Genomic DNA, 15,121 nt, shown 5'->3' with positions numbered 1-15,121 from the left:
ACATTTAAATTAATTCCTTGAATTTTTTGAATAATTTTTCAATTATATCAGAAAAAAGTAAAAATTTATAGTAAAAAACAATTTATTTTAATTTTATTTATTAATAAGAAAAGTGTTTAATCAGTTTTTTTTTTGTGATATAAATGCCATAAAATTTATTCTAATCTCAATTTAATTACATGTATAAAATATTTTTTTTTTTAAATAAATTTTTCAAATTTGAAATCTTTATTTTTCAACCCATTCACAATAAAAATAATTACGTAACATATAATCCTTTATAATCCTTTTTCATTATTTTTAAACATGACTATTAAAAAATTATTTATTTTTTTTAAGGCTGTATTTTTAAAAGAAATTTTAAAATCTTGTTTTTTTTTTCCAACGTAATCAGTAAAACAGAAATTACTTTATATAATATCCTTATCATTTGTTTTTCTCATAATATCAGGAATTTTTGCCTTTATTTTTTCTTACTTTTTTCTACTATTTAACAGTGAAAATGATTTTATATAATTTTATATTAAGTAAACACGCTATTCACGCCAGAAATAACTGTTAATATTATTTTTATTTTCTCAATTTTTTCTTCATTATGTTTTTATTGTTATACATTTTTTTTTTTAGAGTCAATTCAAAATAATGTAATAATCCAGTCCTTGCCGCCTTGATATGCAAACAAATAATTTACTTAAAAAAAAAAATAAGAAACAGGTGTAATTTACTCAAATATATGTGTGTGACAATAAAGTTGGTATATTTACAGTTATTTATTTTTAAAACGGTAAAAAAATTAAATTGTCCTCTTTGCTTATAATATGTTAACAGGAAGAAATACAAAAGTACAGTGAAATAAATTTTGAAATTTTTACCATTCATGTTTCTTACACCGGTAAAATTCACCTCATATAATTATATAGTTAGTTGTACACACACATTTATCTACTTTAGGTATAACGGTAACGGTAAAAGGGATATTTGTATATTTTTCTTTGAATCGGTTAAAATTAAATATTCTCTTTTTTATATATAACTGACAAATATATTTCATATATAGTTATTAATAGTATATTCTGCATAAGAGACAAAACTAATGGTGGCAATAACATGAAAAGAAAAACAGAATCGCCCTTGTCAATGAACTTTATTTATATTTCTTGTTGTTTTGATTTTGTTACTAGCTTAGCATAAACAAAAATTTCCCATAATTATGACGTAATGGTAGTAAATTTTGGATATTTAAAATTTGGATTTTTTTTACTATATTTTGTGCAAATTGTTTTAGAACAAATTTTTAAGTTATTTATAGGTACATTTTTATTTGTTTATAAAAAAAATTTCCCAAAATTCTTTCTGAATATTTTTCTAGTTACTTTTAAGAAATTTCTCATAAATAAAGGTTCGGGAATTCGGAATTTTTATTTTGTAAGAAAATTTTAATTTTTATATAAATTTAGAAATTTCAGAAATTTGGGAATAATTTTGTGAATTTTTCTGTTTCAAATTCAAAGAAAACTCTATAAAAATTTTCCAGGATATTTTTAATTTATTCGAATTTCGAAGCTATTCATCAGATATTTTTTTGGATTTTTTTTAATATAAAGAGTCTTTGGTTTGTAAAAATTTCAAACTGCTACAATTTTTTTTTTCGAAAAACAAATTTTATACCATTCATAGAATATTTTTAGTAGATTAATAAAAAAATTTGATTACTAATTCTATGTTTTTTTTTCTATTTTAGACAAGAATCCTTTAACGGTTTGAAGCTTACCGGATGTAACCGGATAAATACGATTGCAATATTTTTAAATTTTGATAGTATTTCAAAATAATTCAAACTGCAATGATAAATTTTGTTAAATTAAATTAATTATATTATGGAAGTATGACCTTATATGAAAGCTGTATTTGCATACAAAGGATATAGATTTTAATATTTAAAGAATGTTGCAAATGACTTCAAAATTAGGTAATTTTAAATTATTTTAGAGCATTATTTAAATTAAAATCATTCACTCGAATTTATTCTAAGAAACCTCAACAATGTTTAATACTTGACCCTTCTTGAATTACTTAAATCTTAACAACTCATTTTCTTCATCTTATTTTATTTACAAAAAACTAAAACCTACTAAAAGTATCCTTAAAAATTATAAAGTACTTTTACATGACCAGTCCTTTTCATTTTATTATTTTACATAATTTGCAATTAAAATAATCCGTATTTACACATTTACTTAATTTTTTTTTTTGTCTTTTCTTATATTACAAGGACACCTCCTTAAGATTAATGTTTCTCACTTTGAGTGTTCTAAAGATAAAAATAAAAAAAAAAAAAACAAAGTCAGTAACAAAATGAATTGTAAAAAATTTTTTATATGCAAATATTGCAGTAATAAAACTTAATTGAGCAAAATAATTTTTCATCCAATTTCAAACAAAAAACTAAGAATATCGTAAAAGAAAAAAAGAAAACAATTTTCATTTCAATATTTGATTATCCTATTCTATACTATAGTTAATACTATGTACAAATATACTACAGTGACTTTTATACTATTTCAATTTTTAGTAAATTCAAATACGTGTATAGTAATATTGTAAATTGTAACTCCCTAAGCTAATATTAAAAATTATAGTTTTCATGTAATCCTTGTTCAACATAATATAAAAGTCAACTAATAAGATCTTACAAAAGCACAAGAATCACAATATAATAAAAAAAATTAAAAAAAAAAATACGAAAAAGAAAAATGATTTACATGAAATTTTTGTTTTAATACAAATAGTAAAAGGATAATAAAAGTAAATTTACACATATACGCATATACACAAGTACGGTTGTACTATTATAGAGTATAAGTGGTACATTAACTGCACGTGGTAACCATTTTATTTCATGAATATAAAGAAAGAACACAATATTAACATAAAGTCAAAAAAAAATTTTTTTTTGTATAAAATAATAGAGTGTTCCATTTAAATTTGATTCGGAGAAATTTATTTACTTAACGTGATGTTAATAAATTAAATAATATAAATTAAGTATTATTTTAAAATAATTTCCATTAAAGAAAGGAGTAGATTTAAGATTAAGGACTTGTTTCAATTTTAAATAAAATAATCATTATTTGTAATTTTAATAAATATTAATGAACTTGTTAAACTGTGTAACCATAGAATGTGCACTAATTCTGTACTGCAAAAATAAGTAAATAATCTACTTCTTATACATTTTTGTTTAACAGTCAGTCGAGAGTTAACGCATCAAATACTTTATTACTGTCCAAATTATTCCAATTCACAAGAAAATAATAGACAATTAACTTAAAATATTGTACATTACATCCACCGAATAACCTTTGTCTATTAAAATTAGAAAATTAATCTACAACAATACGTGTTTTTAAATCAAGAAACATTAATAAGTATTTCTTAAAATACTTGTTCAAATATAATATCAATAACAATGCTGAACAATATCCTATCAACGCAACACACTCTAAATTTATATACGTAAATTACATTCAAAATTTACAAGAAAATATTTATATATGTATGTATGTTTTTTTTGAAAATTTGTTTATATTAATAATATGTATATGTATGTATATGCATGCACATTCTATTTTCGATGTCGTTGTTTTTAATAAGACGAACAAAACAAAAGAATAATACATAATTTAACCACATTTATAATAATGTTAAAATATTTTAAAGGTGAGAAAGAGCAACAATTTTTTACACCATTCCAATTTTCAATATTGTTCTTATATGTAGTCATGCAATGCAAGAAATTTTAACATTTTTTATCTCTCTTTGCCTTTCTCTCTATATATCTTAAAAAAGTTTAATGAACTCTTGGAGACTTTTATTTAAGAGAATTTTTTTTTTAATGTTTACTGGAAATTTTGAAAATACATAGTAAGAAAATATAGAAAGAGTATTCAGGAATTCTCTCAAAAAGCTTTTTTCTTTTTTTAAGGAGAAAATTATTAATATGCGTTATGCGTAAAAGTTTTGAAAATGTGTTAAAATTTTCTCTTTTTTATTAATTTTCTCTTAAAATTTTCGAAAATTTCAAAACTTTAATTTAATTTAATTTTCTTCTTGTTATTTTTTTAATTCCTTTCTCTCTTTCCATGTGGTTAACATAAAATTTAGTTCTCATATCGTTTTAAATTTTAGTATTCTATTTTATTATAACATTTAAACAGAATTGAGAATATTTAAAAAAAATAGAAAATCCACATATTTTTAAACAAAAATCATATAAAAATGGTTTATAAATTTTTTATTTGGGTGTTTGCAATTGAAAAAACTTTTATGATTTTACGTTTTTTTTTTTCGTCAAACGTACACAAATACACTGAGATGACTTTGCAAGTTGGCTTTATCCTTTTTTTTTACATTCTTAATTTTATATTCAAAAGATTTTCTATCTTAAGATTTATCTCTCTTCAGTTACTAAAAATAAAATAAAAGGTCTAAAAAGGCAAAATGAAGTCAGTCATTTTTGTTTTTTTTTCGTTTTGTAAATTTAAGGATGAAAATGATAGTCTATTGTATATAATAAAGTGTAGAATTAAGGATGATAAGTACGATGAAATAGTAAGAAGTATAAAAATGAAACAAAAACAAAAAAAATTTAAGAAAACATAAAAAATTCTGCACATATTGGTTAAATAAAATAAACAATTTTGTTAGTTGAAGCTTCTACTAAACGCAATTTATAAGGAGTTTCATACCGGAAAAAGAAGACAAGCAAGGAGTCTATCAAGATTAAATTTAAAAAAAGAAAAAATCCAACAATTTTTTGAAATGGCTGCGTAATAATTTATGTTTTTTTTTTCTATTTCATTTATATACTTTCCTCTTTTATTTCAAATTATATATTTATCCTTTTATTGATCCTTAATCTTTATCATTTTATGTATATATGTGTACATATTTTATAATGGAGAACTGTGACGTGTTCTACACGTAATTTTAGAGGATTTGTAAATAAGAACAACAAGAACAAAAGAAAATATCGATACTTTCCGGTATTTAAGTTAACGATTTTTCTTTTATATTTGCTTTTGTTTTATATACCTATGGTAATCAATTTATTTAAATTTAATGGAGATTGAAATTTCCTTTATAATTAAATAAATTGAAATTTTTTAAAAATATTTTTTTTTAACACAAAGGGGGGAGTATAATTTTTAATAAGCATTTATTTAGATATAACACTCATATAGCACAAATAAAATTAATTAAATTAAATTATTTTAAAGGAAATTTTGCGCTTTTAACACTTTGCTGTAAAATTATTTAACATAATGTAATTTAATTTTATTTATTTTAGGTATAAAAAGAAGTACGACAATGTGATTTTGAATGGATACCTTTGAAATGGCTTTAGAGGCAGTATTTTCATAGAATAACAAAAGTGGAAATCAGGAATTATTTGTGAATATAGTACTAAAAAATCAAAGTCTTAGAATGCACAAAATAGTCACAAATTCTGAAAATGAGCGATAGTTAAATGCTACAACAAAAATAAAAATGCTTAAATAACAACCGGAAAGCAGCAAAGACGAACAGATTATGAAAAAGATTTAGAATTATTTATTATAAACTATTCTAGATAAAAAAGAGCCATTAAAACTATGAGAGCAATAAAGATTCGTATGAATGCGGTTAAACTATATGGAAAAGAGCATGATACAAGAAAAATATAATGTTTCCGAGGTGTAATATCGTAAGCAACAACATTTATATTATTTTACTGATTCAAAGTTTAACAATTTCAATTCTATTTCTTGGAAAAATGTAAAAAATTCAAAGACAATTTTATCTATATTTTCCTCTATGTTTCAAACACATTAAATTTAAAATCAGTACCACATTATTAATTTAAATGCCAAAATAATTTAATTTTTACACTTACTGTTTGGTAATATTTCCACAAATGCCTTCAGTAGAAATGTATTAACATTAAAAATATCAACAGATGTTCTTTAAAATATTGTAAACTGGTGCATCATCTTATCATATATGTTTTCCTATTCTCCAATAAAACGAGATACTTTAAAGATTTATAATATTATATTTTATACATTATTATAACAATACTGCCCCCTATATAACACTAACATATAACCCCAAATAACACTTCTTTCTAAAGATAACATTTCTTGAAAAAAAAAGTCCAAAAAAATTCAAATGTTATTTTATTATTATTGAGCACATATAAGGATACTTGTACTCATATTATACAAGAACATCAACAACATAATAAAACATTAAGAAATTATAATAGAACTGGGGACAATAATATAGCAAGTTGAATCATTATTTTAATACTTATTATATACCTACCTATATGAAATATCTAGGAAACGTATCCCAGCTATATTCACTCAGTAACAATCATCTTTCTTGTTCAAGAGAAAAAAAAATACTCAATGAAATGTTTCAACCCACACTATTAGATTATACAAGAATTTTTGCGCCCCCAAAAAATATACTTATATTATATTATATAAACTGCTCTTTACTATCTATATTATTATCATTACTATCGTTACTATCTGCATTTGTCTGTCTATTATATAAAATGACTCTTCTATCTACATTCATATTATATTTGTATTTCTTATCCTTATTTTTATCCTTATAATATAGTTTAAGTTTAATGATTATCAAAATAACACAAGCCATTAACACCACCACAACAAAAAAAAAAAAAGGAATGTTAACATCTTCCATTTGTGATTTCAAATTGTACAAAGAAAAAGAGAGAATTTTTCAAAGTGCTGATAATGAAAATAAATTTTTGTTGTTCTCTTCCATTCTTATTGCTTTTCCCCTTCGATTTCCTTATTTTCTTCATTTTCTACTATAAATTCGATATGTTATTAATGTTTTAACTATACTATATATTTTCGATACTGTTATCGACTTTATTATTAAGAATATTATCTATATTTTTACATTTATGTATCATGTAGAAGGACATTGAACATTTTTGTATTAGTCTACCCAAAAACATTGATAAAAATGAAAAATAAGAACAAAAACGAAAATGTAATCAAATAAACCAATTTATATGAAAGCGATAATGATAGCAGGATACAATTAAATTGGTTTCCTTTCATTTATTTTATCCAGTTCCAATAATAATTGTTGTTGAAAAATGAAAAATAAAATCTTATAGAAAATCGTCAAAAAAAATTACTTTAAAAAAAAAACAATGAAATACAATAATAAATTGGTATTATGTGGTGTATTATATAATGTGATGCAAGGAAACAGATCCTGCTGTTTCCTTTTTTGACTTTTTATTATAAAATTTTCCATGAAAATAAATTAGAAATGAGATTATGTATTTTAATACAATAATTAATTTTAAAGCTATTTTATTGTATTTTGATAAAAAAAATTAGGTCAAATTTTTATTTTAATTTTCAGACCTATTTTGACATCTCTTGGTCACGCCTATTAAAAAATTTAAACATTTTTCTTGCAAATAATTTAATCGAATTCTTAAAATTTCGAAATAATTTTTTACCAAATATATAAAAACTTGCTTTTGAATTAGAATAATTGTTAAATATTTCCACTTAAGTTAGGTTAAATTGAGTTGATGCGTTTATCGTAGGATACAGTTAGACTAGATAAACCCTTTGCTATACTGTTGTATTTCATAATCTCCTTATTAAACCCACCCAAGTTCTTTATAAACCACTAGATAAGGCCCTTGGAATTTACTTTCCTAGGGTCAGTAGGTCAAGGAAACTTCGCTTTTCTCATGTCAAAACTAAACATGAGTAAATGAGTTGAGTTATCGTCTCCTCCTACTTCTCGTCACAGTAGCTACGTGTTTCTCTATTTCCCTTTCGCATGTTTCCTAGTATTTCTATATTTTATATTAACAGATATTTTTCTAAAGAATTGTGGTTTATAAATAAAATCAATTTTTAAATTTAGTGAGGTCAAACAAGACTATGTTATGGAGCTGTTACCGATTTCAGGTACAATCAACTTATAAATTACCTATAAATCCTTATAGAATTATACCAATATTCTAAAACTTTATTACTTAAATTTATATACAAGATGAGAGATCGGCTATCGGAAAGAAAAGTTAGATGTTCATGTTTGCTACCTTTCGATATGACTCCGAATTATATAATTTGCCTTTTAAATTCACCTCACTCCAAGTTTATTTATCGGATTATATAATTTGTCTTCTGAACACACTTTGCTTAACAGTCAAGTTTTGGTGTATTCTTGTCTGTACTATATAAATTACAAAGAGGAAAACTTTGTTGCGTAAATGTACTGGTGGATAATAATAATGGTTTCACTGTGAAACATGCCATCAATGTTGGCTTCATAATATACTAATAATTCAAAAAACTCTATCCATGTTGTTTCAGGTTCCAAATTATAACATATCCGGATTCGTGCTTCAGCCTCGATTTTTCAAACAAACTTTGTGACTAAAAAACAAAATTTAAAAAAAACTTATTCCTTTAATAAATCTGAAACCTTGATTAGTCCCTATAACTATTAAAAAGAATAAAAAAAAATGTCTCCATTTCTTAAAATGAATACGTAGCATCCGATTGAAATAAAAATTCTGTTTTAATTATACCAGATACGACCAGTTGAACACATTGTTAATGAAGCTTAAACATTTATAGTTTTTTTCTTTTCTCTTTCCTCATTTCCTTATTTAATTTTCAATGCAATTTCTGGTTTTATAATGAGATTCTCCTCGTTCTATGTCCATTCCTTATAATTATAATATGCTCTTAATTCGAATCAAGAATTATTTTATTTCATTAATGTTGTTATTTTTCTTATTGTTGAGGTTATTGTCCGGATGCTATTTTAATTTTGTTTCTATTTTCCTTTTATTCCGCTAACTGAAAACTCTGTATAGCCTAAAATTTACTGCTTGCCTTGCTGCTATGCTGCTGCTGCTGCTCATTTATTTTCAATTGTTTTTAAGTTTTTAATTTGAAAACAAAAAAAAAATTTTTTTGTATTACTAAATGTTTTCTAATTATCCTTTTTTACTTTTCCTCTTCGTTTTTATTTTTGTTTTTTCAAATTACCATTTAAACATGACTACATTATTTGCAGTTTTCAGCTACCATAGTATTTAAAATTTAATTGTTTTAGAGCAACCAAATTAAATGAAATTCATATAAAAACAAAAAAGAAAGGAAAATTCATTGTATAAAAAATAAGCAAGGATCGCAGGGAATAGAAGAAGACTTCAGAAGAATGAGAATATTTCTTTCATAATATTAAAGAAAACAAACAAGAATGAAATCAAAAATGTTAATGAATAATTTAAAACTTCTTGCAAATTTAATTGGTTTTCATTAGCAAAAAAAAAAAAGAAAATTTTCTTGTAATTTTTGTTAAAGGACTTTTTTGTTCTTAAAAGTGAATTTAAATAAATTTCATATAATTGGATGTTTAATTGTACATAAAAAAAAAATAATTTTTGGCACTTTTCCATAAAAAAAAAATTAAGGAAAACATGTGCCTTCAGTCAAACATATTTTGCCCCTGTTTGTTCTCTGTCTGTTGAACAAAATTTTTACGTATTCCTCCAGTTCTTCAAATCCTAATCAAAGCAACTCTTAAATTCTACAAATGAAGAATAACAGAATTATTTATTCGACCTAATTTAATTCTAAAATTTTATATTACAAATTAAATCGTTTATCGCAAACCTGTTTTTAACAAATTTTTGATTAATTTTTCTCTTATACATGAAAGCTGGGCCAAGTCTCAAATTCTTACAGTATATGCTGATAGATATCGGTAAATTATTTATTTTTCTGGAAAAAAAGGAATCATATCACCCGTCCCAATCTTTCACCTTCTTTTTTTACATCCCTTCTTTATCTTAAAGCTATAAGTTTTATCATCTTTCTGTAACAGCCAGAATGTTTTAATTCTCTTTTTTTTACATAAAAGTATACCATATCTTAAGAAGATTAAATAGCAAACCGCAATTAAAAATTGAAACTTGTATAAATTTTTTGAAAACCACGTATTACTTTTAAATTCCTCCTGTAGGTATGCAACATTATATAATAATATTTGATGGTGTTATCTTATGATTTACTTGTAACAGCAAAGCGCGTGATTGAACAATACAAAAACTAGCTATGTTTATACAAATTTAATGTGAACATTTTTTATTTTTATATACACAAAACTTATTACTTGTGTTATTCTTTAGGTAATTTCGTTACAATACCTCCTTCAAGACATTTATTCACATTTTTACAAAAATTACCCTCATTAACAACAAAGGATGCCTCAGAATCTATTGATGCAATTCCAATGAAATTTATTGGATAGAATTGCTCCGGACTTTCAAATACCATGAATGGCATAATTTCATCTCCTTTACCAACCCAAATCTTGCCTTTTATAGACCATTTTATCCAAAAAGAACGATATTCACGTGTATCCAAAATATTTGGTGTAGAGCTTAGCCAAAAATTACTAAAAATATTAATAAATATTAAAATATGTATTAAAATTTTATAAATTTGTATATTTGTATATACTTACGTTCCATTTATATATATTGCAGATTTCATATTCGAATGATCACCAAGTACAATATTAATTTTAGGATCAATATATTGAGGAGCATTACTAAGAGAAATTTGTATAGCACTTGGAGCTCTTACCCAAAATTCAAAACAATCCTTGTGTATATACCTTATAGCAGGTACATATCTGAATTGATCTCTTTTTGGATTTACAATTACTATAAATATAAAAGAATAATATGAATATATTTTTTTTTTCCATGCATATGAATTGTTATATAATTATTATGTATAAGTTAAGGATCGAGAACATTTGATTTTTACCCTTCATTAATAAAAACTGTTTTTTTTTACAATTCTACAATTTTTTTGCAGCGCTTCTAATTAAGACTAAAACCATAAATTCTTTACGTGCAAATCACTTTACTTATATTTCTTGGACCCACGACTTCGATATATCAACTTACTTTCTTCTTTATTTTCTAAATCTTCAAATCGAACTCTTGCGTTTATTTCGATCACAATAGCAATTAACATTAATAATATGATTTTAAAAATCATTTTGTAGCACAATTTCATCTGTTCAATTGAAAATTTTGATTGAAACTAAAATATTTATTTGAATTCGGTAATATTAAATCACGTTAATTTTGACAAAATGAATTTAATTTTACTGTATTAAGACATAAAAGTCTTGTCCTAATCAAATGTAGATTTTATTATCAATTTTCAAAAAAAATAAAGTGATTAAATTATTAATTTACTGTTGTAGGGTCATGAATTTCACAGTTTCATTAAGAAAAAAAAAAAAATATATCTGATAAATATTATGGGTTTCCCATTGACATAAAATTCATGACATTCAGGGGACCTTGGGAAAAAATGATTTAAATTTAAATTAATATTATGTATCTGTGGTTACAAAGGAAAACTGTATTCCACAATATTATTACAAATTCTTATTTCACGTAATTTCAAAATTAAAAGATGAAACGCAGCCTCTTTTTTTTTAACAGTGAAATCAAAAGTTCAAAATTAGAAGACAAATTAGGAAAGTCAACTGCAAACTAAATCAACTTGTCTTTAATAAGACGATACAAAAAAACTCGTGCCATTATGCATGATCATTTCTCTCAATTGAATTTTTTCATTTACATTTCGTTATTTACCACTTAGGTAGTTGTTTTATAGAACCACAGATTTAATTTCAAAATATAATTTTAATATAAATAATATTAATCAGTATAAAATTATTATTTGATTGTAAATGTTCTGAAAAATCTAGCCAAATTACCAATTGTCGATCTGGTACTTATTTGTCCTATATGACAAAATATAATTTTCGAGAAAAAGGGCTACTATGGTATATGAACAAACAAAAGGAAATCTGTCCCCAAAGCTACAATGATTTGAAAATGGAATGATTGGTGAATTATGTGTTAATTATTTTTGTTTTAATTTCGTTCAAACTTAATTACATCTTTAATTTCATTCATTCATTGTATCGTAAAAGTATGTCACAGTTCACGAAAAACCAACCATAAATTGAAAGTTATGGACTATTTGAGTTGCAATTTGCGCGAAGAATTTTGTAAATTCTAATATTTTGTGCTAAAATATTAGAATTTACAAAATTATAAAAAAATTTTAATACAAAATAAATTTATTACCAGTTATTTAAAAAATCAATTAAGATATTAAAAATTTCATTTCAGTTATTTAAAAAATCAATTAAGATATTAAAGATTTCATTCAAGATAGAACAAATAAGTAGAAGCCAACATTACTCTACAGTAATACTGAATGTTTAAGAAAAAATTTTATAGTTGTGACCTTTTTTTTTTGATTAATCTCTTACCAGAAAATTGGTTGATTTTAATCATCTTTTGAATACTTAAAATTTTAATCATAGAGAATTCAAAATTCTATTTACAAAAAATAAGTTAAAAGCTTGGCAAGAATATTTTTCCGGCAGTAAATCATCAGATTAAAAATTAAAATTTTATTTTTTATAAAATAAAGTTCAGATTGCTTCTAAAAGCTAAAGTTCCGAATACAAAAAAGAATTCTGTTAATTCATATTTTAACAGAATAAGAAGTAAATGTACTAAAATAAAAAAAAATCTCAACACCTAAAAGTATGCAATATTTTACATTTATTCTAATTATTCAATTTTATCAAATTCCTCTTTTGATTTCTTAAATTATTTATGATTTTTATTAAAAAAAAGTGAAGGATTCAGAATTTTGTTGTTTGTAAAAATGTAAAACAAAAAAATTTGTTTAATTTTTTTTATTATTTTTAATCCCTAATTCCTTTAATATTCTTTCCATTTTTTTTGTCCTTTTTCTCTTATTTTTCTCCACTTTTGCTTTTAGTTTTTTGTAAATCGACTAATAATTCTCTAGGCACAAAATATAGTATTTTGTTGACGAGAAAGGAAGGAACCCTTTTCAATTTTTAAAAATCCTTTTTGTTTTGTTTTTGCATAATTTTTGTATTCTCTTTAAAATATATAATTCAAAAGTGAGGTGAAAAGTTAAAATTCTTAACACATTCCTGTATTCATTTTAACATTATTTTTGCATAAAAAGGATGAATTTTTCTCTACATAAGTACATATTTTTTTTTTAACTTTAACAAATACTTACATATGTTCAAAAACATATAGTATGTAATAAATGAATGGCGTAAAGGTCAACTGGCAGTTTTTATTTTAGAATTTTATTTTGTCCTTAATTTAAAACAAAAAGAGTGGAAACAGGAAAAACCCTTATTGTTTTCTACTTCAATTTGTTTTTTTTTCCCTTTTGAATTTGCATTGTTCTGTAGAAAATAAGTCATTTGACTTTAAAAATACAGTGTACGAAGTCTGTAAATGGTATATTATGCCTTGAGGACAAATAAAATCTGACATTGCTTATTTGTATGTAAGTACATATTATTTTGTACTTATGTATATGTGGAAAGAATCAATGACAAAAGAAAGTTTAGCTGGAAAAAATGTATGAAAAATTAAATAACATAGTCCAATAGGAAATATTATAGAAAATAGTTTTCAGACTTCAATTCAAATAAATTTTTAGAGAAAAATGAAAACGTACCTAGAATTAGTTTTATTCGGAAAGATGAAAACATATCTATAGAATAAAACTAATTCTAGGTATGTTTTAATTTTTCTGTAGACTCTATAGAGCGTTTGAACAATGGAAACTACGATTATAATTATTGAATGATTTTAAAAATTTTCTGATTCAAGAGAATTCTACTATTTTTAATTTTAACAACAATTATTAATTCATTGATAAATAATTTAATCCATCCAGCAACATAAAATCTCCTTCAAATTGAAAGCTTTAGTGGACCGCACAATAAAGTCTAAATTGTTTTAGACAAATCTAAATGAATTTGAATTTTGAACGAATTAAATTTTCTCAATATTTTTGCAATGTTTGGTAACACGAGTCAAAATTCAGAAGTCTTTTTTTTGTATTTATTCGTTAAGGGTCTTTAAATCACATTATTTGTGACAAAGCTAAATTCATGTATTTGTACAAACATAAACTTATTATCTGTAGGGATAGCATTAAAAAAAAATCACTTCATCATTTTTTAAATTTCCCGTAAAAGTACGCGAAACGAGAAAAAATCCTGACCAGTATCGGGTCTTTCAAATCTTTAATTGATTGATATTTCCAAACAATCGTGTATGCTAGCACAGTTTCAAGAATTATTACTTGTACAAGTGTCATATTAAAAAAAATTTCAAAAATTGACTTAGCCAATAACTGCGTGAAGAAAGTATTTTTAATCAACAATTGTTAGATATTAATCTAAAAATTTCAGAAAAAGAAATGAGAAATTGCAGGAAATATTAAAAATTTAAATCCTTTCAATCCTTAAAATTCACATTACTATATACTTAATATTAGAAAGTTCAAAATGCTTAACTATTGTAATAGAAGGTTGATAGAACCAAAGAGTTGATATTATAAATCAATTGTTTTGTTTTACTGTGCTTCTCACTTTCGTTACCATTATACCATTTTTTTTTATTGTATTGTGCCAATAGATTCCTTGCATGTTGTGTAAATTTTCAAAATATTCAATTTATATCCTGACAGTTTTGTAAGAAATTTTCCGTTTTTTTCTCTGCAGTTTATTTCTTTCTTTGTATTTTTTTTTTAACAATTTTCATGTCTACTTGTAATATTGGGAATTAATAAAATATCAAACAGAAAAAAGAAAAGAAAATTGCAAACATTTAAATCGGAAATGTCCTTTACGTTTTTTTTTTCTTGTGTTCTGTTAAAACTTTTATTTCTTTGTTGTCCCTGGAAATTGTTAACAAATATTTTAGTTAAAAAATAAATGGTATATAAAGGTAGAAAAAAAAATAAAATGTTGATAAAAAAAATATAGAGGTTAAGTCCCATGGTTATTAATGATTGACTCAAAATATCGGAGGACGAAGGGTTTTTCAACAAAATAAAAACAAAAATGTGTAGTAGGAAAAGGTATATAGTAATTTATGTTAGAC

The 15,121-nt window shown here is 23.5% G+C and overlaps 1 protein-coding gene across 1 annotated transcript; it reads right to left on the bottom strand.

Moving 5' to 3' along the window:
* Positions 1-10,247: 10,247 nt before the first annotated feature.
* LOC129618557 (uncharacterized) lies at positions 10,248-11,152 on the bottom strand. The gene is made up of 3 exons (XM_055533366.1): positions 11,048-11,152; positions 10,597-10,798; positions 10,248-10,527 (listed from the first exon to the last, which is right to left on the bottom strand). Exons 1-3 carry the CDS (start codon positions 11,139-11,141, stop codon positions 10,248-10,250), a joined length of 576 nt encoding a protein of 191 aa, XP_055389341.1. The 5' UTR covers positions 11,142-11,152.
* Positions 11,153-15,121: the final 3,969 nt, after the last annotated feature.

Source organism: Condylostylus longicornis, unplaced genomic scaffold (genome assembly GCF_029603195.1).
Source record: "Condylostylus longicornis isolate FDR11 unplaced genomic scaffold, ASM2960319v2 ptg000009l, whole genome shotgun sequence".
Lineage (NCBI taxonomy): Eukaryota > Metazoa > Arthropoda > Insecta > Diptera > Dolichopodidae > Condylostylus > Condylostylus longicornis.
This window is presented reverse-complemented; position numbering and strand designations above follow the sequence as displayed.